Below are 27254 nucleotides of genomic sequence, written 5' to 3' on the forward strand. Positions count from 1 at the left end.
CAAATACCATAAGAACGCGTTCTTGTCGTTCTGGTCTTATCGCACAACTCATACCCGGTAGTAATCTTCTATTATGGATATCGTGCTCGCAGACACGGCTCTAGCGCTCGCCACCACACCCGGCTTATACGAGAAACGATAACCAGCCGTCGAGCTGCTTTTCAGGCTACAACTTCCCGCGCTTACGGGACGCTGCTTTGCGGGCTGCTGTTCGAGATCCAACTAGAATCGTTCTCTGGATCCGTTGCCGTGGTTTTCAAAGAGGTCGTCTAGGTATCCACTCGGCGTGCGGCCACCAGGCACAGTCGTGCCGCCCGGTACATTGAGCGACAACTGGCTGACGGTGTTGTTGTCCTGGCCGTAGACGGGGCTTCTTGTGGTGCCGGGTTGGTGACCGAGGGTTGCGACGCTGTTGCGGTTGTAGTTGGACAGGCCGTCTCGTGATGGAGGGGCACGGGCGTAGCCTCCTCGCGATGGAGGGAGTGACGGCGATTCTGGTGGCGACATGCCGGATCTCGCACTGAAACGGTTCCCTGGTGTGGAGAGGGAGAGGGCAGAAAGATTGTTGGGGTTCTGGCTGCCAATGTGCATTTGTGGTGATCCGGCAGCGGGTGCTGCGTTGCCAGAGGCGTAGTATCCCGCGGGCAGGTAGGTGGAGGATCGGTTGCCTGCTACGTGGACGGAATCTCGCATACCGGCGGCGCCACCTGCGGTTGGGGAGAAGAAGAGAGAGGATTGCGATTGCTGTGCTGTGTTGGCAGCCGCGCCCTTGAAGGCCTTGTTTGACTTGCCAATGGGGGCGGCGTTCAGGTGATCCAGGGACATGGTCGAACTTGCTCCTACTACATTGTACATCCCCCGCTTCTTGCCAGGCACTGCTGACATGGCCTTGATATCAGCCAGATTTTGGGCCATGGCCGCCCGCTTCACGGAACGATGTAACGACCACGCAACGAGACCGCGCCACGCCAGCACTGCCGCACCGAAGAAGGCGAGGATAGCGCCGACACATATGAAGACGGTTCCATCGGGGAGATCGGACTTTTGCATAAAGGCAGCGCCGGCTGTGTCTGGGACTTTGATGTCTGGGATACCGACACCCGCCAGTGTTGGTGCGCCTACGAGGTTGAAGACACTTGTAGACCCTGTCTGGGCGGCCGCGCTGGTGGGCGCATCTGCAGTGGTTGCCGCCTCGGTGGTTTCTGTGGTGGCGGCTTGTGATGTGGCAGCGGTCTCGTCAGCGTTCGTTGCCGCTGCTTGTGTTGTATCGGCGGCGGAGGTCTCGGCTGTGTTCGTCGCCGCGTCGCCTCCGGGCGCGACGGTGTTGAGTTCAGGTGCGTTCTCGATCTGGGCGAGGACTGTGGGTGCGACTACGAGCAGCAGCCCCACGAAGCCGACGGAAGGCCGCATCGTGGTTGTGGTGTATAGGTGTGTGCGGAGGTAGGGTTGCCGTTGGCTGTCTTCGAAAGGGCTCAGGAGAACCGGTGTTCAAGGCTCGTGTACTCCAACAGACGTGTTTCAGGAATCGTTTGGTGAAAGAAAAGCAGTGAAACGACGAGGGGAGGCAGTCGCTGGGGATATCGATAGGACAGAGAAGCGCCGAAACGAGTGACGGGGAACGAGAGGAAATGCTGATGGTGGAGTGCAAGACGGATACGGGGTCAGGGTAACAAGGGGCGGAGTCGAGGACCCGCTGGGCAAATACGCGCAGTCTGAGCGCCCCGTTCGCGTGATGTGTGGGTGGCCGCAGACTAGCGATGGGGATTTATCGAAAATCGAAAAGTGTAGTAATGGAAACTGGTGCTTTCTTCGCGGTGATCGAGTCGTCCGCGTGTCAGGCCTCTTCAGAGCAGCCGATTGTTGACGTCTGCACCTCGTTGCTGGCTCAGGGATGCAGGAAAAACACGGCCTGTATGCAGGGCCAGCGTTGACAGATCCTCCTACCAGGAACGCTGCTGCTATTCTGGGACCTGCGTGACCTCCAATCGGTGCTTGGCCCTCATCGGTTCCGACGCCTTTGAATGTCTTGGCATCAAAAAGTTGCCCGCGTTATCGATAGCAAAAGTGGTATGCGAACATTCACCACCACGACACGCCCAGTCCCTACCCTGCGCAAGCCATCGCGACGAACAAGCTAGATCGCCTGTCGCGCAGAAATCTTCAGAAGGCTTTTACAGATCGACTAAGCCTGCGCGCGACCGGAAGAGTCCTAGCACTCAGCAGATATGGGAGTCCAGAAGAAGACGCGCAAGTTTGCGCAAACCAAGAGGATAGTCGGTATGGTCAGCATATGTTCTGGATGAGCTTCCACTAATGTACCCAGGCCAACGAGATGCACGACTGTATGCGACCACGCGCCCTACTACCATTCGCTCCAGAAGCACTAACACCACACCAGCAAGAAGAACCAAATGGCCGGCGAGCTAGAAGCCAAGAAGAAAGAGGAAGAAAACAAGGCAAAGCGAGAAATGTAAGCCCACTACATGGAGACATCGCGTTTTCGCCCAGTCAACAACTTCGGCTCTCAACTAACCCCCCCATCCAGCCCCCAAGTCTCCTCCGCCCTCTTCTTCCAAGCCAACACCGCCCTCGGCCCCCCCTACTCCGTCCTCGTAGACACAAACTTCCTCTCGCACACCGTGCACGCCAAGCTCGAGCTCGACAAAGCGCTCATGGACCTCCTCTACGCCAAAGCGACACCCATAATAACCACCTGCGTAATGGCCGAGCTCGAGAAACTCGGTCCAAAATACCGCATCGCATTACGAATCGCCCGCGACGAGCGCTGGCAGCGGCTCAAGTGCGAGCACAAGGGCACGTATGCGGACGACTGTATTGTGGATCGCGTGCAGAAGCATAGGATTTATCTGGTTGCGACGAATGATAGGGATTTGAAGAGGAGGATTAGGAAGATTCCTGGTGTGCCGATTGTGAGTGTGGCGAAGGGGAAGTATGTTATTGAGAGGTTGCCGGATGTGCCGGATAGTCATTAGATTGGGGATGCAAGTAGGGCCAAGATGGGTTGTCTGCATAGCGAATGGCGTTTAGGGATTGTTAGGTAGGTAGTTTTATCCAGAGAAGCATTTGGGAGTCGTAATGACAAAAGGGATACATTAGCCCAGGTTCGTTGTGTATGGTTCATGTTATTGCTGGTAGAGGTATGAATGGCACGCACGATGAGCTGGTCTTAGGGAGAACGTTTGGCATGAGTATCGGGGATTCATGATGTAGTAATTGTTGACAGTCTATATGAGTTCAGATACAGCGTCCCGCATGGCATCCGCCAACCAGACCCTTCTCATCTACCCACCATCTCAACATCTACCGGTCAGACGCCTACCCAATGCAAACAACCAACTCGCTCCACAATGCCGAACGCTCCACACGAAGAAAAGAAGAGAAGAACGAAGAGGTAGAAGAGGTACAGAGAAAAGCGTAAGGATAGGGCGCTCTTAGTACACAGAGCAGCTGGTCTGAGCCCTCGTAAGAGCCTGCGTAAACATAGTCTGCATAGCCATGTAATGGAAGATGATACCTCCCAGCACAGCAACATGCCAGATGTTGTGCGAGCAGCCCACGTAGTCGAAAAGGCCGGGGAAGAAGCGCTCAGGCGTCTTGCTCGCGTACAGTAACGCACCGGTAACGTATACAAGTAGACTCTTAGTAATAGGCGCGTAGAAGTACTGTGCCCACTCGAGGCCACGGGTGTAGGCGAGCTGGCCAAACGGCAAGAAGCCAGTCAGGGCGAGGGAACAGTAGAACAGAACGCGGAACCAGGCCATGTCGGCTCGGTTGAAGGTTGGGTGCCAGGGGAGGATGACGCCGCCGATGCCGAGCAGTGCTGTTATGCACATGTAGGACCAGCGCGAGACGGGCTCGCAGTAGAAGGCGGCGTATTCGGTCGTCATGATGGATGCGGCGACGAGGAGGGAAATGCCCGTGTAGTCTACGCAGGCGAAGCGCTCGAGCAGCGTTTGGTGCGAGATGCTGTTCATGGTGTGCCAGATGGTCGAGCAGGCAAGACACTTGCATGCCGCAAAGAAGAAGACTGCTGCTATGAAGATATCGGCTTTTGTCGACATGCTGAAGTTGGTGCTCGAAGGATAGAAGTAAAAGGCAATGGCGAGGACCATGATGAATCCGAGGAGGTGTGTCCAGATGTTGATCAGCTCGTTGTGAAGGCCGAAGATGGATCGGACGCAAGCCCACTTTCCTTCTTGGAAGCGGTAGCCTTTGAGGATATGTGGGTTGACTCGCCAGGGCTCGGGCAGGTCGTCGTAGCGTATCAGGCCGTGTGCCTTTGCTCGCTCTAGAGCTTGTTGCACAGCGTGCTCGACTCGGAGTTCGATCGTTTCACGCGCGCGTCGTGCCTTGTCGAGACCGCCGTCTACCACTCCCTTTGCGATCTCAATTCCCTCGTCCATCTTTCTCCGACCTTCCTCATAGACTTCTTGCGCATAGGAGCCAATGGACCCGTCTCTTATAGCATATGCGCGCGTCTCAAACTCAGTCAGGTAGTTGTCCATGAGCACTATTCCTTCCAGGACCTTCTCCCCGAACGTCTCCTTCCGTTCCATCGCATCTTTGTATCGTCCCTCCAAGGTCTCGACGAAGACAGAAGCCTGCCGCCGTCCGGCCTCGATTGCGCCATCGGACATTTTCGAGCAGGATTCGCGGACGGCGAGCAGTGTGTTGTATGCGTATTCGACTCCGGCATCGTATTTGAGGTGGCCATAGTCTTCCAGAAAGTCCATGCGGCAGTTGAGTTCGACGAGAAAGTTACGAAGCTGTCGTTGTCAGCAAATTGTTGAGCGCATGCACCCTATATAACTTACCAAGACCTGGAAGTTCTCTGCTTCCTGCATGCATGGGCGCGTGTGCCATGAGTGTCGTCTTTGGCGTTGCGCAGGTCGCTGGGAAGCCATTGTGCCGTAGCCTCGGTACGAGGGCTGTATGGGCTCTTCCTGGGAGGCCATGACTGCGGTGCTTACCCCAACGCTCGAGTTGGAGCGCGGCATGAGGGGCATCGTTATATAACTGGCGCAAAGGTGCGCGGGGTTGTTCGAGGCGTGGCGATTTCTCTCGTCTGACCTTCCAATCGATATCGGGCCCAAACTACGAGGGTCCAGTAAGGCACGGCGAGGTAAGGCGAGGTAGGATGCGGCGATTGGCTGGTCTGCGCATGTGCACAGTAATGTTCTCTGGCTGGGTGGCTTGCTCTGCGTGTGGTGTTGGGGAAGATAAATAGTGAGGATGTGGGTCTTTTTCTCCGCCTATCGGGAAGAACTAGAGACGGGCGTGGTTACCGAAAACGTCTTGGTTGGACAACACAGTTCTTATGCGACGAACAACTAGGGATATCTAGAGGGTGAGCGGAAGCGGAGGTGCGGAGGAGCAATTGGGCGCGCAGGGCCGTAGGGTATATGCGTGAAGTCCGAGTGTTGGCGTCGTCATGGGACAACCGCGGTCTATTCACTGCCGGTTCCTTGCAGCTGACGGACCCTTTTTTGCGGCTCTCGTAGGGCTGCAATGCGGTACTTTCGAGTGAAGATGAAAGGCTTCCTTGCAGAATTCAAGTGTGCCTCCTTTAATACAGACCTTTACTCGATTCATGTGGATTATCAATACGGCCAGCTCATGTTGGTCCGGCTAGAACAGCGAGGCCGTGGCCTATACCGGCAGGTGCGTTGCTTGGTGGCTGGAGCTAGCCTTGGCACCGAGCCACACGTGGCTAAATTTCGTCATCGCGTGCCGTCATGCCGAAGCGTCGAGAGTTACGGATCGTGGAGTAGCAGCGATGCATTGGTCCCAGGCGGTGGGCCGTGTATGTTTTGTCCGGGTATGTCGTGTAACCTAGATGAGGCCGCACGCATGTCTGGGTTGAGCGGCTCCCACGTGTTAGCGTCAGGGCCCGCGATGGGGCTGTTGACACCCAACGCTCACCATCCAGAAATTTTCTGCCACGCATTCAAGTGACACACCATTCCACGAATCCTTCAAAATGGTACTCCAGGCAATTAAATACTCACGCGGCCAGCTCGAGATTCTGGACCAGTTGAAATTACCGCATGCTGAAGAATATGACCATATCTACTCCAGCACTGATGCATGGCACGCCATCAAGGAGATGCGGACGCGAGGTGCACCGGCCATCGCCATAGTCGCTGCTCTCGCCCTTGCAGTTGAACTCACCAATATGAAGCTCTCATCGGTAGCTGAGGAGGTCGAGATCTTCATTACAGAAAAGCTGGACTACCTTGTAACCAGCCGACCAACTGCCGTCAACCTTGCAGATGCAGCAGGCAAACTTCAAAAGATTACCAAGGAAGCTGCTGCAAGTGAGGGAGCGAGTGGAGAAGCCGTGAGAGACGCGTACGTGTCTGCTGCGGAGAAGATGCTGGTTGATGATGTGAGCGACAACGAGAGCATCGGCAAGCATGGCGCAGAGTGGGTAGTCAAGAACACGGAGGCAGGAAAGAAGGGTCCTGTGAGCATGATGACACACTGCAACACAGGGTTTGTACCATTCTACATCAACAACATCCAGCGGCTAATCCTACAGGTCTCTCGCAACTGCTGGATATGGCACAGCGCTTGGTGTAATCCGCTCACTGTACGGCAATGGATCTTTGAAGCACGCTTTCTGTTCTGAGACACGACCATATAACCAGGGCTCTAGGCTGACTGCGTTCGAATTGGTTCACGACAAGATACCAGCAACTCTCATCACTGACTCCATGGCGGCAGCGCTACTTCGACTACGCGGTGAGAGCGAGAACATCGCGGGTATTGTGGTTGGAGCCGACCGGGTGGCTGCGAACGGTGACACCGCCAACAAAATTGGAACTTATTCATTGGCCATTCTTGCAAAGCATCACGGTGTCAAGTTCCTCGTTGCCGCACCAAGAACTACTATCGACCTGAAGACCAAATCGGGGGCCGACATCGTCATCGAAGAACGCCCCGGACAGGAAGTGACACTTGTCAAAGGACCTAGACATGATGGCGTTACATTGGATCTGGGTGTTGTTGAAACTATCAGCATAGCGGCGAACGGTATCGGTGTGTGGAACCCAGCCTTCGATGTCACACCTGCGGAGCTCATTGATGGCATCATCACCGAGGTAGGCGTGGTTGAGAAGGACAGTAATGGTGTATTCCATTTGGACGAGGTCTTCAAGACGGAGGGGTCCGAAGTGAAGCCTTCAACTGTCGGTGGCTTATAGAAAAGTGTTTTAGGATATTTGGAAGCGCAGAACGTCCTCCATCAATCCATCATTGGAAGTGTCTCTTCTGCTAAGAGCACATTATGTATGCTCACGTCCTGCCTCGCCAATCACTACCGAAATGCTCGTCAAACTCTTGTCCGTCGATCGTGATGCCCGTATGTTATGTGGCGTCTTTCTCATCTCTCTAGAAAGTATATCCGAGCGCATGTCGTGTACATCATATCGCAGGCGCATGCTGGATAGACATCATGATGAGCCCTTTTCTTCGCTTGAAGGCTTCTCGTCCTCTTCCGGAGTATTTTTCAGCTCCTGCTCAGCCTTCTCAGCCTGGGCCAAAAGCGCCTCAATCTGCTTCTCGATCGAATCGAGGTGGTTCTCCAAGGCGGCGGCGGTCTGTTCGCCTCGCTGCAGGTCCTTGAACGCCTACCAGAGCTGTTAACATTCAGGACAGAGGAATTACCGCAAAACTCACTTGGGCGAGTTCGGCCTGTGACTGCGGGCCAGCGCCTGTTCCGTTCTGGGCATTCGACATTGTGGAGATGGTGCAGGAAGTCGTGAATGGCGGGCGCCCGTTGCCGAGGAGGCAAGCGCGTCCTCGAAGATGACGACTGACGGATCTTAGCGCGAACCTACCCATGGATCTCCAGGGCTGCGAGCTGCACAGACTCGCAACCAACCCCATTCCACCTTTCACCATTCCCGCCCGCGCGCGCTCCTTAGACCTTCCTAATTCTTCCACCGCATGCGCGCATCTCTCCTTTTCTAATCGACCCGCGACACCTCGCCCACCATGTTCTCTGGGTCCAACTCGTACTTAGGGGGTGGGAACAGTGCCCGACCGGGGCAGCCTCAGTATGGGCAGCAGCCGCAACAGCAGCCCTTCCAGCAGCCCGGCGGCTTCCAGGGCGGACTGGCACCTCAGCCGACGGGCTTCGGAGGAGGTCCAATGCAGCCAATGCAACAACAGTTTACTGGCTTCCCGGGCCAGCCGCAGGGCTTCGGACAGCAGCCGCAACCGCAGCAACCGCAATACACGGGCTTCCCAGGGCAGCAGGGCCAGCAATTCCAGCAGCAGCAGGCTCCCCAGCAAATGCCCTTCCAGACTGGCGCGCCGCCGCAACAGCAGCAGCAGCAACCGCCTGCCCAACCCCAGCGGCCCCAGCCCACAGGCATGACATCGGCGCAGATGGCTGATTCATTCCGCGGCAGCTCTGCGTCTTCCGTGCCACCGCCCGTCCCGGCCAAGAGCAGCAAGATCCCGAGCATAAGGCTTTCCTTCATCACGGCGCAAGACCAGGCCAAGTTCGAGCAACTGTTCAAGTCGGCTGTGGGAGACTCCCAGGCTCTGTCTGGCGACCAGGCGCGGGACCTCCTGATGCGCTCCAAGCTGTCTGGGGACGCGCTTTCGCACATCTGGTATGTTGCACAAATCGCATACGTGGCCCGATTCTAACAGATGCAGGACCCTTGCGGACACGACCAAGTCTGGCCAGCTCCTCTTCCCCGAATTCGCCCTCGCCATGTACTTGTGCAATCTCAAGCTGACCGGAAAGGATCTGCCCAACTCCCTCCCCGAACGAGTCAAGAACGAGGTCTCTAGCATGGTGGACATTATCTCGTTCGGAGTTGTGGACGAATCGTCGAACCGCCAAACACCGGCCACCAACGCCCCCAAGTTCAACGAGCCTCCTACAATTCAGCAGCCGCAGCCACAACCTTCAAACAGCCAGTTGCTGGGCTCTCTAGCCCCACAGCCGACTGGCTTCGGGCAGCAACCAACAGGCATGCAACCACAGCCTACGGGTTTCGGCCAGCAGCCCACGGGCATGCAGCCACAGCCGACTGGCTTCGGACAAGCTCCAGGTGGTTACAACGGACCACGTCCACAGATGCCTCCTATGCCCACTGGCTTCGGCTCAAACCTTGCGCCCAACCAGACCGGCATGGCTCCTCTCAACGCTCAGCCCACGGGCATGCCAGGTCAGTGGGGCCTAGCGAACACTCCCGCCACCGGACTACCAAACATCGAGGCCTTGGCGCAACGAATGATGCCCCAGACGGGCCGAGAGGGCGGCAACCATACTACTGCTGGTTTGACCGGTAACGCGACAATTCCGTGGGCTATCACAAAGGGAGAGAAGAAGCTGTATGACGACACCTTCAAGGCTTGGGACGGCATGACCAAGGGTTACATTAGTGGAGCGCAAGCTCTTGAGATCTTTGGACAGAGTGGATTGCCCAAGCCAGATTTGGAGCGCATATGGACACTTGCCGACTCTGCTGACAGGGGTCGTCTTGATTTGGACCAATTCGCCGTTGCTATGCATTTGATCTACCGTAAGCTCAACGGCTATCCCATTCCAGCCCGTCTCCCCCCGGAGTTGGTCCCCCCTTCTACGCGCAACATCAACGACTCTATTGGTGCAATGAAGAACTTGCTGCGTGGAGATGCCGAGGACAGGAAGAACTCTGGTGCTTTCCTCCAGCCCCAGCGCACTGGTGTCAGCTACCTGAAGTCCCACTCGTTCCGTGCTGGTAGCCCACAAGCTGGCGGCCGAAAGGATGCTACGGTATTCCGTAACAATGACGATAACGTAGGCTACAAGTCGAGCGCCAGACATCGCCTTGGAGGTGGTGGTCGCTCACCTTCGCCAGCGCAGCCGGCTTCACCATCCTCTGAGCGATCTGATGAAATGTCCCTTGATCAGCTCAGGAAGTCAGTCAAGGAGAAGCAAATCTTGTTGGATGCCATGGACACACAAGACGAGAACGCCGCTGACGAGGATGATGCGCTCGACCGTCGAGATCGCCGAGAGGCTGAAGATCTCTATCGCCGCATTCGCAGGGTGCAAGAAGACATTGATGCTCACCCTAAAGCTTCACTGAGATCGTCTGACTCGGATGCGGAGCGTCGTGCCCTGAAGCGCCAACTACAGACCTTGACTGATCGCCTGCCTGAACTTGCTTCTAACGTGCGCCGAACTGAGCGTGAAATCGCAGACGCCCAGCTCGAGCTCTTCAGACTCAGAGATGCCAAGGCGCATCCCGGATCTGCATCCACCATCGTGGGCACTGGACCTGGCGGTGCCGTAACTGAGTCGGATCGCTTGAAAGCCCGCGCCAAGGCTATGATGCAAGCACGCTCTGCTGCCTTGACAGGAAGGCCTGCTCCTGCCAGTGACGACACTGGCGCAGCAACCGAGCGCTTAGAAAAGGAAACTTCGCGCATCCGAGCAGAAAGAGAGAACAATGAGCGCATGATCCGCGACGTCGAAGACAGCGTGAACGAATACACGAGGGGCCTGGAGTCGAGCCTGAAAGAAGGAGGACACGACAACACAAGTGAACACGAACGTCGTAGATGGGAGGAAGCTCTGGGTGTTGAAGATGACGTTAAGGACTTCATCTTTGATCTACAGCGCAGCAGTCGCGCTTCGCGTATCCGTAAAGACGAGTAAGTACTATTCGATTGCTATCAAGAGGCATCATGCTAATTCCGTACAGTTCCTCTCGGGACAACTATAGGTCTAGATCAGCTGCTCGTGTGGATGAGAACCGACCATCGTCGTCACGCTACGAGAGTCCGGCTGGTCGTGTCGAGCCTCCTCCTCGCGCATCAACGACTACGCCCGCCGGTGGCTCGTACTCGGCGTACAAGACTCCGGAGGAGCGTGCGGCTTTCATCAAACAGCAGGCTGAGCAGCGAATGGCCGAGCGTCTGGCTGCCTTGGGCATTAAAGCTCCAGTAAAGGCTGGCGAGACACCCCAACAGCGTGCCGACCGTGAGAAGAAGGAACGCGAAGAGAAGCTACGCCAGGCTGAAGAGGAGGATGCGCGTCGCGAGGAAGAGCGTCAAAGACGTCTCAACGACGAATCTGCAGCGCCGCCCGCTCCATCCAAGAGCAGTGGTAAGAAGCCAGCGCCCCCACCGCCAGCTTCGCGCAAGAACAAGAACGAAATTGCGCAGCACGACGTTCAGCAAGCGGAAGCAGAGTCGAAGAAGGCAGACAACGACATGGCTGAGAAGGCTATCCGCGAACAGCAGGAGGCCCAAGAAGCCGAGACGAAGCGCATGGAGTACGTATACCTCGATGTATCTTTTGAAATTGCACTAACAAACATCAGGGATGAGGAACGCAGACAAGAGGACGAATTGGCCAAGGAGCGCGAGTCTGCTTCAGCCAGACTTCGCGCTCTGGAAGAGCAAGTCCAGCAGGGCAAACTCAAGAAGGCCGAGGAGAAGAAGCGCAGAGCGGCTGCTTCCAAGGACGCCAAGGAGAAGGAGTCCCGACTGGCTGCTCAGCGTGCGGAGATTGAAGCTGCTCGTGAACGCGAACGTCAACTGCAGATGCAGCTTGAGGCACTCGACGATGACGAGTCGTCGGATGATGATGGCCCTCAAAACATCACGCCTCAAGATACTACCCCTACCGCCAGCCAGGAGTTGCCGCGTGACACAGCACCTCCTCAAGCGCCACCAATGCCCCAGATCTCGCACAACACACCGCCCTCATCTATCGCCAGCCCGCCTACGTCCTCGGTGACTAGTCCTCACCCTGGCATGGGCGACACTGAAACCAAGAACCCATTCTTGAAGAAGATGGCCATGTCCAACCAGGAGAACAGCACCGTCTCGACACCTCCGCCGCCACCCAGCAACACGAGCGAGGTTTCCACGAACCCCTTCCACCGTCTGACACAAGAGAACGCCAACAAGGCTGCCATGCCTACATTCAACGAGCCCGCCGCACCTTCAGCGCGCAGGTTGGGAAGGCAAGACGACGACGACTGGTCCGTCGTCGACTCAGATGACGATTCATCCGACGACGACGAAGCGCCTACCCAAGGTGGAGCCAAGCAGCTAGCCTCCATGCTCTTCGGCACCATGGCACCACCGCGCCCTCTTTCCTCCATGGACAACAAAAGCCCACGCGCCGAGAGCCCAGCCGTGACATCGCCTCCAGCAGGCATCCCACCACCTCCCCCAATGCCCTCGAACGGTGCACCTCCGCCTCCACCTGGCCCGCCGCCACCTCCGGCTGGTGGAGCACCACCGCCACCCCCAATGCCTAGCATGAAGGCTCCTGGTGGAGCGCCAAACCGTGGAGCTTTACTTGGAGAGATTACTGCGGGTAAGGGATTGAGGAAGGTGGAGACTAAGGATAGGAGCACGGCTTCTACTGCTGGTAGGGTTTTGGGTTAGGAAGGTAATTCATAGACTTGTAGTATAATCGCGTTTTGTGTACAATTTGAAAGAGAAGTTGGGTTTATGTTGCTGGTACAATATTTGACGTCCCTGGTTCGTGATCTCGTGGTTTTTGTCTTCACAGTGTGATAATTTGTCGCTTTTGATGCCATGCGCATGCAGAGCGCCTGCCACACGCACGACTTGGTCTGGGATTAGCAGTCTCCCCAATGTGATAGCGCTTTATTCAAGATGGACGCGGAACAAGTTTTGTGGGATTCTTTTCTAAACAGGTTGCTCACAAGCTGGAAAATAATCAGTCTAGTGCGCATGGTCACCGGCTTGTAATCTATCAACTATATGCACCATTATTCCAGCCTAGGATACCATGAGCCTCAGCATGAGAAGTTTTGCGATGCTCGGCGCATATTGATCATACCCGACAGGAATTCATTCGCGAAGCTATCCGTGATCAATCACTTTTGGAAAGACAACAGCTATGCCATGTATCCTCCCATCAGTATATACCACGGAGACACACCGCGTGCGAGCCACAACCCAGTTCTCACCATTCCAAGCCCGTCCTCTCCTCCCATTCCTTAACAATCGGTGTAGCCTTAAGTTCAGGGAACTTCTCTTTCTGGGAAAATGCCAGACGACGAAGGATACGTTCCAGTATAACTCGTCTTACCGTTTCCGCAAGCCCTCGGTTCTTGCAAAGACGGTCTATCTCCAAGAAGGTGATGTTAGCAGCAGCCATCGATGCCTAGATTGATATCAGCAACATAGGATTGAAGGTTTCAAGATGGAGATGTGCACCTCGGAGATGCCTCGCTTCTGGACAGCATGTAAGAAACTGCTCCATACGTCATCTGCGTTGCTTCTCGATATCGCAGACCAGGAACCAAAGATCAGATCGATAGTAGCTGGTATAGACTGAGTGGCGTGAGATAGGAATCATCGAGATGTTTGGATTGACCCACCGTCATCATATATGTGAATACGAAAGGCATATCTTTCAACTCTGGGAAAGCACCAGGCTTTGCGACCACCCAAGGTACCAGTCCTGCTTCGATGTTCCTTACGGTCGTTATGAAGCTGAACGGTGGCCCAGGTTTGGGGAACGAGCAGACGATAGCGTGTTCGAGCTCAGCCTTTGTGCGAGTCTTGTTCTTACCGTCTAGACCTGTAATGGCAATGTACTGATGAGAGTTAGCACCTGAGTCTCCGGTCAAACAGTGAGATCTTACTTCAGCTGAGTTCCGGTGGCTCAGGTTGTCCATGATCGTCCGTGTAACTTCGAAGCAATGAGAGCTGGTAATGGTACCCGTACCCCAGAGGAGTAGAGTCGCCGGTGTCTCTGATCTCAAATTCGGAACCTGACCATGCTTAGTACGTTGAAATATGCCAGCCAGCAGACACTGACCAGATCTGTCATATTTCGAGAACCACGAAAATCGTCTTCGTTTGCTGTCTCCCTGCTATTGATATGTGACTGAGATTGGCGTTCTTCAGTTGACAATCGCTCGAAGGCACTTGTAGCCTCAGACATCAGGTTGGTCTGGTTGCCCTCATGAGGTCTCGCCAATCCATCTACTGGATGAGTAATGGCCTCGTGTTTGATGTGAGTCTCTTTGTGCGAAGGTTTGCTGGTGCTGGTTGCATGGTCACCTGGGTCAGTCAATCTGCTTGACGTCTCTTTCGTAGCCTTTCGGGAGCGTCTGCGCGTATCAATGGGCGCCGGCGTCGCTCGACTCAACCGCTGCTCGTCGTCCGGTGAGTACGTATCCGGTAGTTTTAACATTTCGCGATCGCCATTAAGCAACTTCTGTAAGCTCTCAACCCATTTTCTGAACTCTTCTGTCGGCATACCATCTAGTAGTGATTGCATCTCACATCTCATCTCTTTCTTTGACGCACTAGGTCCAAGCTTGCGTCGGGAGATTGGTAATGCATGATATGCAAACAGATCGCTCGTGCGTGAGAAAATCCTGGATACAGCGTCCTCTGCAAGCAATGCTGCATCAATATCCCATGGCCACTTCGATGAGATTTTTCGGTCTTTACTCCTCGAATTTGGTCGTGCAAGCGGTGTCGCTAGTGCATTGACATAGGGCTTCGTAGCTGTTGGAAGAGGGTCACCAGCACTCGGCCGTCCTCGCTTCGACTCTTTGTCCCGCTTCTTCTTCGTCTTCGGTGGCATAGTAGGCTCCCTGTCAGAGAGGTGACTGGTATCCATATCTCCATCGCTGCTGTCTTCTTCTTGTGCTGCGTCACCTCTTGCTAGCCATTCCGTAGAGTACTCAGAGGCTCTTTCCTTCAGCTTGAGTAAGCTTGCAGTGAAATGACCCAAGATGTCTTGCCCAAGTTTCTCTCCATGTGTTCTTGCGCTTCTAGATAACATAACCTTCAGCACCAAGTCAATCTGGGCAGCCGTATCGAGATGCTCGGCGACCATTGAGGCTATACGCTGCGTCATCTCAGATTGGAATACCTCCTCCATTCTCAGTATGTTGCCTTCTGGAGCCTTCTCCTCGCGCATGTGTTGCGCCAATATCTGTGAACCTAGTTGATCGAGGATGCCCTCAGGAAAGCAGATCCTTACGAGCCCTTGTACTGCGTTCTTGAATAGATCATCCCCGAGGTCGGTCGCGGACGAAATGACCTTCACACGGAACGCCCAGTCGTCTCCAGTGGGTAGTGAAATTGAACGACCCTGTTTCTGCGACAGGTATGTGTCCTTGACGGATCCGGCGCGCGACGAATGTGAGTCAGGCTCGTCGTGTTGGGTACGTTTCGACGTACCGGATGAAGCCACGCGTGCGCGCTTTGAAGTGGTACCGCGGGCTGGAGACTGCGACTTCTGCTAACGGTTAGCTGTGTCGTGACTGAGGTGCAGTCGCGTTAACACTTACTCGTCGCTTCTTCGTTCCACTCGCCATGATGTTGACCTCGAAGAGATTGAGAGTCAAGTGGTGTGCGATATGCGAAATAGACGACAGTGGGTGGGGTGGGGTAAATTTTCGGCAGTCGCGATAGGTGAAGGTGAGAGCAAGAGCGGAGTGCACGTGGAAGGACGTCCGCAAGATAACCGCGACCCACCTCCATCAACGCGCGACATCGGAAATTTGAACCCAGAACCTGGTGAGTGAAAGGTCATAGCATTTACTGCATGACTACGGCACCTATCTAGGGTGCCTGCAACACAACCTCAAACTCAAAAGGCTCGCACAGCAAACTATACTCATCCAGCGTCCTCGGACCACAACTCCCACTACCCAACCCATGATGTTCCGCATCCAATCTCAGCACAACCTCCTCCCTCTTCTTCCTCCTCAGCTCATGCGGATGGTCCGCAGCCGCCACATCCTTCATCCTATAATGGCTAACCTGGAAATCAAACAACTTCCTCTTCTCACCCTTCTCATCCTTCTTATCCGCGAACTGAGCGAGCAATCCCGCGCCACTACCATTCGTGACGCTGACATAACGGGTATCCGTGTGGTTCGCAGACTCTTGGGGTACTTCGTAGTCGACCCAGAGGGCGTCGATGCTGGATGCTGTGTATTTGCCTACGGGCTGGGAGAGCTTGCTGTCGCGGTAGGTTTCGCCGTAGCCGCGGCCGAACCATTCGACGTGTTGGAATTGCGCGGGGAGTTCCAGGACGAGGCCGATGCGGGGGAGGGTGCGGGGTAGGTTCTCGCCCTTGGGTGTGCCGGTGACGTGGACGGCTAGGGTGCCGTTGGCGCTGAATGTGTATGTGAGAACGCAGTCGATGGACCATGAAAGGACGGGAGGTGCGACGCGTTGGTGCACGGTGACCTTGAAAGTGTCTGAGCCTGATTGTGACCACTCGACCTTGCGAGTCAATGGCTTTGCGTGGTGGAGTTGCTTGTCCTTCCAGTCCCAGCCGTCTTGTGGGATGTCGTTGTCGGTAGGCGCACGGAAGATGTCCATCTCAGGTGCTTTGGAGATGAGCTCAGTCGAGCCTTGCTTCCAAGAGGTGAGACTGCCATGGAGGGTGTTGAACTCCCAGGTGGCTTGATCCGTCGTAATCTTGAGGATATTGCGAGATGGTGTCTCCACACTGACTTGCTTGCCTGATGATTGAGGCTTCTTCAAGGACGACACCGGAGTCACAGGTACCTGTGCTGTTGCGATCTCGAATCCTGCCTTCAGATATGGTGTAGCCTCCTTCAGCTGGAACGAGATGCTAACCAAGACCTCATCCTCGCGAGCTTCGATCGTTGGAAGTTGCACCTCGAAGGTCTGGCTGGGCGAGATACCAGAAGGAATTTCCAGATCTCCAGTAACCCCATCAGAGGATGAAGAGGAGACTGATGTGTATTTGCAGACCAAGTGATCGAGCGTGATGAAGTCGTATCGGTTGATGAACGTGGCCTTTGGGCCATTCACTTCTAGAAGCTGTACAGGCTCGATAGCTTTCTTGTACTCGATCAAACCAGCGTTGGGTGAATGATCGGAGTTGACAAGACCGTCCATGACGAAGGTGGAGTCGTGAACCTCTTCGCCGAAATCACCACCGTAAGCGTAGAACTCCTCGCCAGTCTGCTTGTCCTTGGTGAGAAGACCATGGTTCGCCCATTCCCAAGCGAAACCTCCCTGCAAGGTTGGGTACTTGTAGAAGGCATCGATGTACTCTTTGATGTTACCAGGGCCGTTGCCCATGGCGTGGATCTGATATGTTTAGTCTTGGTACCACAGTCGAGCACGGTAGATCTTACGTATTCACAAAGCACCAGTGGCTTCTTCTTTTCCTTGTCTTGACCAAATTTGATAATCTCGTCGAGTGGGGGATACATCCTGGAGTACATGTCCATGGTATCCGCGTAAATGTCCGCTTCGTAGTGAATAGGCCGGCTGTCGTCGTACTTCTTGATATGCTCGTACATAGCCACAAAGTTTCGTCCCATGAAACCTTCGTTGCCAAGAGACCAAATGATGATTGATGGATGCATCTGGTCTCTCTTGACGAGTGCTTCCGCACGATCGACGTACGCCTTCGTCCAGTCCGGGTTATCGGTCGTCCATTCCGCGGCCTTGTCCCTAGTTATAAGCTGACGCTCACGGAACGGTAGATTGCGCTCCTCCTTCGAAAGCGCGGCATCAGCGATACTTTCGAATCCATGGCATTCCACGTCAGCTTCATCGATGACCCAGAAACCCATCTCGTCTGCGAGATCATACAGTCGTGGGTCGTTGAGCTGATGAGATGTGCGGATGGCGTTGATGTTGTGACGCTTCATGAGGAGAAGATCCTCTTTCATGAACTCATACGGCACAGCGCGACCAAGAGTGGGATGGTGTTCATGGCGGTTGACTCCGCGGAAAACGACCCTCTTACCATTGACTTTGATCAGGCCGTCTTTCATCTCGACTTGTCTAAAGCCAATGCGTTGGGCAATAACTTGATCACCGGAAGATACCACAAGATGGTAAAGGTTTGGCGACTCGGCAGTCCACTTGAGCGGGTCCTTGACCTGGATGCTGAGTTCAGTCACACCATCACCCTTGATATCCGCCTCGGACGAGGCAACTTCTTGCTTCTTTGCGTCCAGCAGCTTTACTGCAATCTTGCCAGAGCCAGTCGCACTGATCTTGACTTTGAGTTCGGCGTCAGTGTAGGATGAATCCAGAAGCGTCTGGGCAAAGACATTCTCGATTCGGGAAGCCTTGGGGAAGCCAACCAGGAAGACGTCACGGAATCTATGATGATGAGTTTCAGTTCATCTCGACGACGGACCATACTTACATGCCACTCAGCCACCACTGGTCTTGGTCTTCGATATACGTTCCGTCACAATGCTGGTACACCCTAACAGCCAGGGTGTTCTCGGCATTGAGATCGACGAACGAAGTGATATCAAACTCATCAGGGTTTCTGCTACCCTGAGAATAGCCAGCCTCTTTACCGTTCACCCAGACGTGGAAAGCTGCGTCGACGCCTTCAAAGCGGAGTCGAAGCTGACCGTCCTGGAGATCTTTCGGGACCTTGAACTTACGAACGTAGGATCCAGTCTCGTTCTCGGTAAAAGGCACGTTGGGAGGATCAACCGGAATGTGATAGATTACGTTGGTATATTGCGGGCCTTTGCCGAAGCCCTGCAGCTGCCACATGCCTGGCACGGCAATGTCGCTCCATGACGATGTGTCGAATGTGGTCGACTCGAATCCTTCCGGAGCCTCAAACGGCGAGTATGAATGCTGGAACTTCCACGTGCCGGAGAGGCTGTGGGTTGTAGACTTGCTCAGATTGGAACTAAGTGCATCAGCCTCAGAGGCGTAGTTGTGAAAGTATGCGCGCGCAGGCAGCGTGTTCTTGTGGAGGATATCGAGGTTGTTCCAGTCTGGAACGCTCGCTGGGTGTTGACCTGAAGACATGATGGATGAATTGAAAGTTGATGGTACTTCCACGAACCACTGCTCTACGTCCTCTATCTTTGATACAGTTGTCGACACCCCACAGTAAGGCGGCCGTGCTGCGGTAGGCAGCGTGACTTGGACTGATCAGGGAAGCCGTCCGCCCACATGTCGTAGATGCCAAGAGGACGTTCCATCTGCTTCTCAGGTGACAGGACTAAGGAACGTGTTGGCAATAAACGGCGCATGTTGCATGTTGGAGCTGGGGAGGGCTCGCATCGGGGGGTTGATGGGGCGATGTCCGGGCGCAAGCGCGAGCGGGGGTTCTTCGCTTGATCACTCCGACTCCGTTGGAGGGAACCTTGGAAAACTTTGAACAGGCGCCTTGCAGCTTGTAATAATTCTAGAACGCGTTTCTATAACACATAGAGGCACTGCAGGCTTATTAACTTTCTTACGATTGTATTTGCAGAGGTAGGTGTCTGGTTTCCCTTTCCAAGAGGTGTGATCAACGGGGCGGCTGCCCAACTCGGCTGGCTTTACTCCAGGAATCCATCCCCGCACTCCGCTGCCCAGCCCAGCTACACCATATTAACCCTCGCCTGGTTCTTCGCGACTCAATGCCAAACCGACCGGCTCAATTCTTGATTCATCTCCTTCGTAAAGACTTCGCGCGTGGCGCTCCAGAGCTGGTACAATTTGGGAGGTCCGTCCGCTAACCGGCCTGCTTCTGGACCTGGGCCCGCCCCTGCAGAAGGCCCTATTACTTGGCCTGGGTACCATCGTGGTATAGCGAGCTTGGAAGTTGAAAATTTCCCAGTAATCCCGCTAATATTCCGCCCCTAATGCGGTGCTATTGCCGTACAACAAGCATACTTGGCCAACCGGGTGGCGCCTGAGCGCAACAGTTTGCATGCAGAGCAGAAACCATGCATCGGGTCAGGAAGGTAGAGCAGATGCCTCGGTGCCATGGGGTAGGATTACATGCAGGCGCTACCTGTTTTGCGGAGAAGCCTGTATACTATAAAGAGACCCAGTATTCCGGAAAGCTTGCGCATCGTTGCAAATCGGCCATCAAGTGGAGAGCTTTCCCGTTTTTCTGCTCCACACCTCGAGATCTTCTCCAGTCCTTGCCAGCGACACATTCAAGATGGCGGAGAAGAGTGAAGACATGGGCGCTGTGACGCACCAGCTGAGTGCAGTTGACGATGACATGAACAAGCATGCGAACGTCAAGGAGGCCAATGTAGCTTCCGTAGCTCTCAGTAAGTCAAAATCATATCTGAGACAACAGGAAGAATGCGCTGACAGCATACAGCCGCTGCTATGGAGGCAGAGAAGCCGAAGCTATGGTCTAAGGGCATGATCCAGCTCTACATGATCATGGGCGTTGGGTACCTCGTCTCTACGCTCAACGGCTTCGACAGCTCCCTCATGGGATCCATCAACGCGATGAAAGCCTACCAGAACACCTTCGGGCTGACTGGCGAGGGATCCAGCACGGGAATCATCTTCATCATCTACAACCTTGGTCAAATCGCCGCCTTTCCATTCTGTGGATTCCTTGCTGATGGCTACGGTCGCCGTATCTGCATCGCCGTCGGCTGCGCGCTCGTCCTCGTCGGAACCGCCGTTCAAGCCACAGCCCACGAGATGGGACATTTCATTGCCGGTCGCTTCATCCTCGGATTCGGCGCATCTATCGCTTCTGCTGCTGGTCCCGCTTACACCGTCGAACTCGCGCATCCTGCCTACCGTGGAACCATGGCTGGTATGTACAACAACTTCTGGTGGGTTGGCAACATTTTGGCTGGATGGACCACGTACGGCACCAATCTCCACATGGGCAACTCTTCGTGGGCTTGGAGAATTCCAACTATCGTTCAGTGCATTCTGCCTACTATCGTCATGGGCTTGATCATGTTCTTCCCTGAAACGCCGCGTTGGCTACTAGCCCATGACCGCAGAGAGGAGGCCATCGCCATCATGGCAAAGTACCATGGAAACGGCAACCCCAACTCTCCCATCGTCCAGCTTCAGCTACACGAGATTACCGAGGACTTTGCTGTCACTCGCAACGACAACCCGTGGTGGGACTTCCGCGAGCTAGGAAACACCAAGGCTGCGCGTTACCGCTTGGCCATGGTCATCGCCATGGCTTTCTTCGGTCAATGGAGTGGTAACAACGTCGTCAGCTACTTCATGCCAGCCATGGTCAAAAACGCTGGAATTACTGGTAAGTTCCGAATATACAGATATGTCTAAGACATGCGCTAACTTCGCAAGACCCCAACAAGCAACTTCTCATCAACGCCATCAACCCAATCTTCAGCATGTTAGCCGCCATCTACGGCGCGACCCTCCTCGACCGACTCGGCCGACGAAAGATGCTCATGGGCGGTCTCTGGGGCGGCCTCTTCGCCTACGTCCTCCTCACAGCCTTCACCGCAACCGCAACCCCCGACAACAACCTCGCCTACGGCACCATCGTCTCCATCTACCTCTTCGGCATCTTCTTCGCCTGGGGCTGGACCCCCCTCCAAACCCTCTACGCCGTCGAATGTCTCGAAAACCGTACGCGCGCCAAGGGCTCCGGTCTCAACTTCCTCTTCCTCAACGTCGCCATGGTCGTCAACACGTACGGTATCTCCGTCGGCATCGAGAAGATTGGCTGGAAGTTGTATCTTGTGTATATTGTGTGGATTTGTATTGAGATTGCGCTTATCTTCTTCTTCTTTGTTGAGACGGCGGGCAAGACGCTCGAGGAGCTTAAGGAGATCTTTGAGGCGCCGAACCCGAGGAATGCTAGTTTGAAGAGGGCGAAGGTGGAGATTGATGAGAGTGGGCATATTCATAATGTGCATGAGTAGGGGTGGTGTAGGTAAGGGGCTGTGTTATGATTGAACAGAGCGCGATTTGAATGTAATGATATTTGACGACGTGGGTCTCATCGTAAGAATCCAGTCGTCTGAATCATGTTGATCTTGTGTACCGTGTGAAGTGCATATGTTACCGTTCCCTTCTTCATGCTCACAATTCCGAACGCCTGTAGCGAAAGCTGGAGTAGACTCTCTTCACTCATGTATTGCAACACGTGTACCAAGTGTGTACTAACGTGCGAGATAAGTCTGTGGTGTGTAAGAGCATTGAACTCTCTTAAGAAGTTTACCTTCTCGGAGATTGCGTCTACCTTCCATAAGATCACTCCACCCATTCATCTCCTAAACCCACTTACCACCAATCAATCCTACTCCCCGCACCTTCCTATTTGGTCTCCACAACGTCCGCACCATGCTTGCTACATCTCACACAACGCATCTTACCTGCTCGATCAGGGTATCTAAACATCCCTCATGCAATATTTCCTTTTTTTGTTCCATCACCAAAGAAGTCACTAGACCCCCAATCTATCTGACCGCATCTGTCTATGGAAAAGAGGGTCCGCGACAGCATACTCTCACGTGATATGTATCTCATGCACGCGTTCCTATGCACGTGTTACTTTTTGTGACACCATTTCTTCTTCCTCTTCTTCGCCTCACATCACACCCCATCACGCCTCTCCACGCCGCGGAGAGAAACAACAGTGCCGGGCAGTGTCGGCCTAAAAACAGGATGGTATCGAGATGATCTGGGTCAGTGTACTATCTGCCAGCCACACCAAACGATTTTTGTTTTCCAGACTTGCTTTTCTCGCACGATGTGATGTGCGGTGAAGCGTAAGGTTGCCACGCGTTTGGTAACGAGGGACGATAGTCGATCGACATTGTCTAGGTAAGCGAGAGTGACAGGAAACGCTCGCGAGAAACGCTGGAAGAGTAGGACCGAAAGAAACGGTACGTTAGTATGAAGCGAGCGGTTGGGGGAACCATAGTTTGCGGTGCGAACGCTAAGTCCTGGGTTACGAACATGTGAGACTTGGCAGAAGGTGGGAGGGTTACGACAGTGGCGTCTGGCTTTCATCCTCTGTCTTCCCAAAAACAACATCACGTCCGAAAGCGTGCGACATGGGAACACGTTGTTTGATGCATCGGCTTTTTCAATGTCTCGTTCCTTAGCTTCATGCTTTCTCCGCACTTTCATCTCAAGCCACCACGCACGTCTCTTTCAGCTTCTTCTATCCAATCTCCATTTCGTCTACGGCGGCTGCAGCTCGCTCTTTTCTAATGGCATCTTTCTTTGCTCTGCGTGCGGCTGCTCTTGACATGCCCTTGCCACTGCCGATCTTGCGGTATGCGTCCAAGGACATGCCTATGCGCTCCGCGGCTGCCATCTGGGCTTGCAGTGTCTTGTCTTCCGACATGTCCATCTTGGGGTTAGCGACTTTTCTTTCTTTGCGTGCTTGCATTCTGGCGAGATTCTGGCGGGTGCGTTTGTCTAGACGGGGGTTAGTATGACGGTGGAGTGAACGTTTGAGGGTCCGTTGGAGAACTCACTCATCTTCTTGCCCACAGGCTCGGAATCAATGGTCATAGTTTGGTCGCCGTTGGCTTGCTGGACCGGGCCTGCATCATGTTAGACTCGCTCACCCCGGTCGCACGTGCCAAAAGCAAGTGCGCGTAGGATCAATAGACGTTAGATCGTCATGTTCAACACGTGACATACCACTTTCTAGGTCGGCTTGGGGCGTCGAGAAGGCGTCGCCCAAGACGTCGACTAACTCATCAGCCAATGCGCCCATCTTGCGTCGGTCCTTTTGCTTTTTCTTCTTCGACTTGGTCGCAGGCGCCTGGCCGTTTGCTCGCCTCGGGGAAGCGCTTCGCTGGCTCGTCTGTGATTGGTCGCTGTTGCTTGCATCTGAAAATTGTTCCTCGTCGCCCAACCTGAATCCTGTATTCGCGACAACGGGCGTGTTCGCAGCGGCAGCGTCTGCTTCGGGCAAGGTGGGCGCCATGGTGCTTTGTGGACTGCCGAATTGAGGATAATGCAGATGCAAAGGTTGGCTGGACATCAGAAAAGGTAAGAGCAAGGGATCGGCAGAAGGTTTATCCGGCGCATGTGATTTGTCCGTCGGTGTGTATTATCGAGTACCAATGCTGTGTCGCTCCATGCGCTCTATCATCTACCTCATCGTCCGCCTTTTGAGGAGTAAACTGTAAACTGCTATGCACAATGCCGCCCAGAACGCAATTGGAAAGAATGTAATGACGCGCAGGATTGACGGCCTAAAGTGTGAGGGAATATGGCCCCGCAGCGGGGATGAGAAGAGGAAGGTACAGTTAAGGAAATTCGTGAGTCGTGAATGCATGTCCAAGCACCCGTTCCGGCGGCCGACCAGGCCAGTCCTTTGCGCCCAACTCCAATGCCAAGCCCTGTCTAGCTTTTGATACCAACTCCAGTCCAAGCAAATGTGATGCGACGCTACTCGTCATCGTCAACAAAGAAACCCCAGAAGAGCACTTCCTCGTTCTCCCGGCCCCGCAGACAGCCGCCGTAGACGTCTGCGCACATCTCGATGGGCACCTCGAGCTTGATGCAGCCGTTGCCGAGGAAGGTGAAGAGCAGCCACGAGTCGTATTCGGGGAAGGTGCCGTCGTCGTCGTACTTCCGGCTGCGTATGCCGCGGTTCTGTAACGAGGGCGTGGTGGGCAGGCGGAACGTGTGGTAGGGCAGCGTCTCCTCCGAGTCGGCGACGAAGAAGGCGTCGTTGAGGGCGAGTTCGACGGTGACGTGGGGCGGCGAGGGGGTCTCGGGCAGGCTCAGCGTGTCTTTGTGGAAGCGCAGGGTGCCGAAGCGCAGCTCCGTGGGCTGGCCGAGGAGGTCGAAGAGCTCGGTAGAGTAGAGGCGGAAGTAGCCATTGTGCAGGCTGCCCAGGTCGCTCTCGTCGTCGGCAGCGCGGCCGCTGAGCGAGAGGCTCTGCAGCTGGTCCTCGACGCGCTTGCCCTCGAGTTCGGCAGCGTCGAGCGACCGGCGGATGTACTTGGGGGTGTACTGGTTGCTGAGGTCCGAGATGGCCAGCCGGCAGGCCTCGCGGCGGATCTCGTCGCGCCGGGCGGTGGTTTTCTCGTCGGCGGGGTCCTCGAGCGAGCGCAGCAGCCCCGTCTCGAAGCCCTGGACGAGCTCCTCGAACTCGCGCATCACCCGGGCGAGGGGAGACGAGGCGAGGTGGGCGGGTTTGGCGTCGCGGGCGACTGCAGTGCTCTCCAGTACGGCCATTGGAGGCGTGCGCGGCCAGGACGTGGCTGCGGCGCAGGGTGGTGCGTGTTGGTAGGCGGCAGTTGCTGGACGCGGTGGACGCGGCTTCGAGGCTCCTGGGGGCGGAGAGGGGTGTGCAGCTCCGGCTGGCACAGCAGTCGAGGCAATTGCGGTCGGCCGTGTCGTCGTGGGCGTCGGGGGATCGGCCGTTAGTCGTGAGGGCAAGGCGCAAAACAACAACAACAGGACAGTGTCGCAGCAGACGGGCTAGTGCATCAGGAGACAAAGAAGGTCGGGACCTCGAGGGAGGGACCGAAGTTTTGCTCGCGGCTCCAAAGCCGCCAAGAGTGCTGGGTAGATGCTTCCCTCTTCCAGCCCACCGGCTAGCGCGACTGCATCCAATAGGCCAGGGCTGGCCCTCCACGGCGATGCGCTGCGAAGGGGCTTCAGCGTGCGACGGCCCAAGACCAACGCAACCCAGCGGTTAACCGTCGCCTATGCCCCATGGCGAGCGCTAACTCTTGCTTCTGCTCAACAGTCGCTGTGCGCGCGCCGCTTGTAGCAGACTGACCCAGCCCAGTCGCTCGCTCGACTTGATGCAACCTGCGAACCGTCTGGTTGGTACCCAATCAGACCAAACTGACCCGGACCTGTTATAAAGACTGGGGCGGCACTGAACGGCCCGAACATTCGAGACAACCGCTCAGCGCTCACCAGCCCGCCTGTCGACCAACCGCCTCATCAGAGAAAAGACTAAACAGATCTTTCAGCTTGCATTACTTGGGCAGGGTAAGAACATTCAAAGTAGGCGACCCAACGTCAAAGTAGGCTCTGGGGTAGTCAATTGTTTCCTGGCATGCTAGGTTACTATGAGCCTACGGGCATGCGACTAGCACGACCAGCATAATACGACTACTGTAGGCTTGGCTTCGGCATGCCGATCTCTCACCCCACGCGGCTTCCCTGCCGCTGCCCTCACTCTTACTGTTGATTGTTGATGGTTCCTCATCCGGCCTGGCGCGCCTTCCACAGTCCCATCGCCACTTCCTCGACCACTCCTCGCCCACTCCTCGCCCTCTTCCCAGCCCAGCCTTCTTCGTCAGCAATCTATCCTCTGACCATCTCGTATTGATGACTGGTCATGGGCGCTCGTCGGCCTGCTTTCCTCGCGCGAACCATCACCATGTCTGCTCTCCTCACACCCCGTAATTGCACCAGGGAGCCCAGTCCACGCTCTCGGCTTTACACACGCCTGTCGGCACTTTGTACCTGCCTCGACGTCTTATGCGACCTCAGATGATGTACATGTGCAACCACGCTGCGACCTGGAACCCCCGCAATTCGCCATTTGCCGTCACTACGTCACTGCTGACCGTTCCCAGCAAATCCGTACAGACATAGAGCGTAGTCATAGCGGTGAGACATTTGCCTACATCCCGCGCCTGATTACTCCTCCTCGACATACACCTGCTCACCTGCCTGCACATCAATGCTCCATCCTTCGCGGAGCATCGACGCCGATCCAACATCGCCGCTTACCGTCAGATGGGGGCTCCAGACCGAGAAATCAGCCCACCTCCCTGGCTCCAGTCGTTCCTCCCCGCCTCTCCGGGCCTGCCTCGGCTTCTTACGTGATACTCCGGCCTACCAGGGTGTGTGCCTAGACCGATGTGTCCGACGACACCAGACAGGGCTATCTGTGAGAAGTGCCTGAGGCGTGCAGTTCGGCCTTGTTCAGAATCACGAAGTCGATGTCTCCACGGACAACTATCGTGAAGGGCAAGTGAAGTGCCCTACTACTTGTGATGTCTTGCTGTCTTTTGAAAGAACAGTGCGTCTCACATGTTGGTATTGACGTCGGGACTCTCCTTTCACACATCGTCATTGATCCGAGATGGTAAATCGAAAACATTGCCGATCTATTCATTGTTTCGCAGCATACGCAGCACTCTACAAATTACTGGGCGCTCACACACATCGCTCCCTTGGTCACAGGTAGCTTGGTAGCGTGCGCGGTTCTGGGTCATGGCCAACCTCAGGAATGCAGAGGTCGTTGTGGCATTTGTCTCATCCTTCGTCACTTCCACACTGCTCCCGACTCCAATCGGCGAGGGAGGAGCGGAGGAACTCAGGTGGACCAGCGAGCAGGAACCAAAGTGAAGCAAGCCTACCTATCTTCCAACACCATCATCCTTCGTTCTACACACCAACATCATCCACAAAGCTATCGTCAACGAGCCCCTCTTTATCAAAATCTTAATATGAAGTCATTCTACGGTTTCGTCAGGTATACATCTCGCTCACCTGTTCCTCAAACCGCCAGT

At 55.1% G+C, this 27254-nt stretch overlaps 11 protein-coding genes across 11 annotated transcripts; 4 read left to right on the forward strand and 7 right to left on the reverse strand.

Moving 5' to 3' along the window:
• Positions 1-222: 222 nt before the first annotated feature.
• J4E93_008246 (uncharacterized protein) lies at positions 223-1410 on the reverse strand (the record flags this gene model as incomplete). Its single annotated transcript, XM_049346148.1, has 1 exon — positions 223-1410. The coding sequence occupies one exon, from the start codon at positions 1408-1410 to the stop codon at positions 223-225; it is 1188 nt and encodes a 395-aa protein (XP_049196549.1).
• Positions 1411-2225: 815 nt separating this feature from the next.
• Positions 2226-2993, forward strand: J4E93_008247 (uncharacterized protein; the record flags this gene model as incomplete). The annotated part of the gene is made up of 4 exons (XM_049346149.1): positions 2226-2277; positions 2324-2342; positions 2399-2470; positions 2546-2993. The coding sequence occupies 4 exons, from the start codon at positions 2226-2228 to the stop codon at positions 2991-2993; spliced, it is 591 nt and encodes a 196-aa protein (XP_049196550.1).
• A 459-nt stretch (positions 2994-3452) lies between these two features.
• Positions 3453-5027, reverse strand: J4E93_008248 (uncharacterized protein; the record flags this gene model as incomplete). The annotated part of the gene is made up of 2 exons (XM_049346150.1): positions 3453-4787; positions 4836-5027. 2 exons carry the CDS (start codon positions 5025-5027, stop codon positions 3453-3455), a joined length of 1527 nt encoding a protein of 508 aa, XP_049196551.1.
• Positions 5028-6001: 974 nt separating this feature from the next.
• Positions 6002-7226, forward strand: MRI1 (S-methyl-5-thioribose-1-phosphate isomerase; the record flags this gene model as incomplete). The annotated part of the gene is made up of 2 exons (XM_049346151.1): positions 6002-6516; positions 6563-7226. 2 exons carry the CDS (start codon positions 6002-6004, stop codon positions 7224-7226), a joined length of 1179 nt encoding a protein of 392 aa, XP_049196552.1.
• A 249-nt stretch (positions 7227-7475) lies between these two features.
• J4E93_008250 (uncharacterized protein) lies at positions 7476-7761 on the reverse strand (the record flags this gene model as incomplete). Its single annotated transcript, XM_049346152.1, has 2 exons — positions 7476-7652; positions 7702-7761. 2 exons carry the CDS (start codon positions 7759-7761, stop codon positions 7476-7478), a joined length of 237 nt encoding a protein of 78 aa, XP_049196553.1.
• A 258-nt stretch (positions 7762-8019) lies between these two features.
• Positions 8020-12432, forward strand: J4E93_008251 (uncharacterized protein; the record flags this gene model as incomplete). Its single annotated transcript, XM_049346153.1, has 4 exons — positions 8020-8645; positions 8692-10683; positions 10734-11306; positions 11355-12432. 4 exons carry the CDS (start codon positions 8020-8022, stop codon positions 12430-12432), a joined length of 4269 nt encoding a protein of 1422 aa, XP_049196554.1.
• An 893-nt stretch (positions 12433-13325) lies between these two features.
• Positions 13326-15356, reverse strand: J4E93_008252 (uncharacterized protein; the record flags this gene model as incomplete). The annotated part of the gene is given in 4 exon segments (XM_049346154.1): positions 13326-13616; positions 13665-13793; positions 13811-15277; positions 15330-15356. The coding sequence occupies 4 exon segments, from the start codon at positions 15354-15356 to the stop codon at positions 13326-13328; spliced, it is 1914 nt and encodes a 637-aa protein (XP_049196555.1).
• A 247-nt stretch (positions 15357-15603) lies between these two features.
• J4E93_008253 (uncharacterized protein) lies at positions 15604-18816 on the reverse strand (the record flags this gene model as incomplete). Its single annotated transcript, XM_049346155.1, has 3 exons — positions 15604-17112; positions 17160-18141; positions 18188-18816. The coding sequence occupies 3 exons, from the start codon at positions 18814-18816 to the stop codon at positions 15604-15606; spliced, it is 3120 nt and encodes a 1039-aa protein (XP_049196556.1).
• Positions 18817-19945: 1129 nt separating this feature from the next.
• On the forward strand, positions 19946-21665 carry J4E93_008254 (uncharacterized protein; the record flags this gene model as incomplete). Its single annotated transcript, XM_049346156.1, has 3 exons — positions 19946-20060; positions 20114-21031; positions 21082-21665. The coding sequence occupies 3 exons, from the start codon at positions 19946-19948 to the stop codon at positions 21663-21665; spliced, it is 1617 nt and encodes a 538-aa protein (XP_049196557.1).
• Positions 21666-22912: 1247 nt separating this feature from the next.
• Positions 22913-23689, reverse strand: J4E93_008255 (uncharacterized protein; the record flags this gene model as incomplete). The annotated part of the gene is made up of 3 exons (XM_049346157.1): positions 22913-23172; positions 23232-23300; positions 23401-23689. 3 exons carry the CDS (start codon positions 23687-23689, stop codon positions 22913-22915), a joined length of 618 nt encoding a protein of 205 aa, XP_049196558.1.
• A 467-nt stretch (positions 23690-24156) lies between these two features.
• Positions 24157-24951, reverse strand: J4E93_008256 (uncharacterized protein; the record flags this gene model as incomplete). The annotated part of the gene is made up of 1 exon (XM_049346158.1): positions 24157-24951. One exon carries the CDS (start codon positions 24949-24951, stop codon positions 24157-24159), a length of 795 nt encoding a protein of 264 aa, XP_049196559.1.
• Positions 24952-27254: the final 2303 nt, after the last annotated feature.

This window comes from Alternaria ventricosa (assembly GCF_023758065.1).
Source record: "Alternaria ventricosa strain BMP 2768 chromosome Unknown scaffold_16, whole genome shotgun sequence".
NCBI lineage: Eukaryota > Fungi > Ascomycota > Dothideomycetes > Pleosporales > Pleosporaceae > Alternaria > Alternaria ventricosa.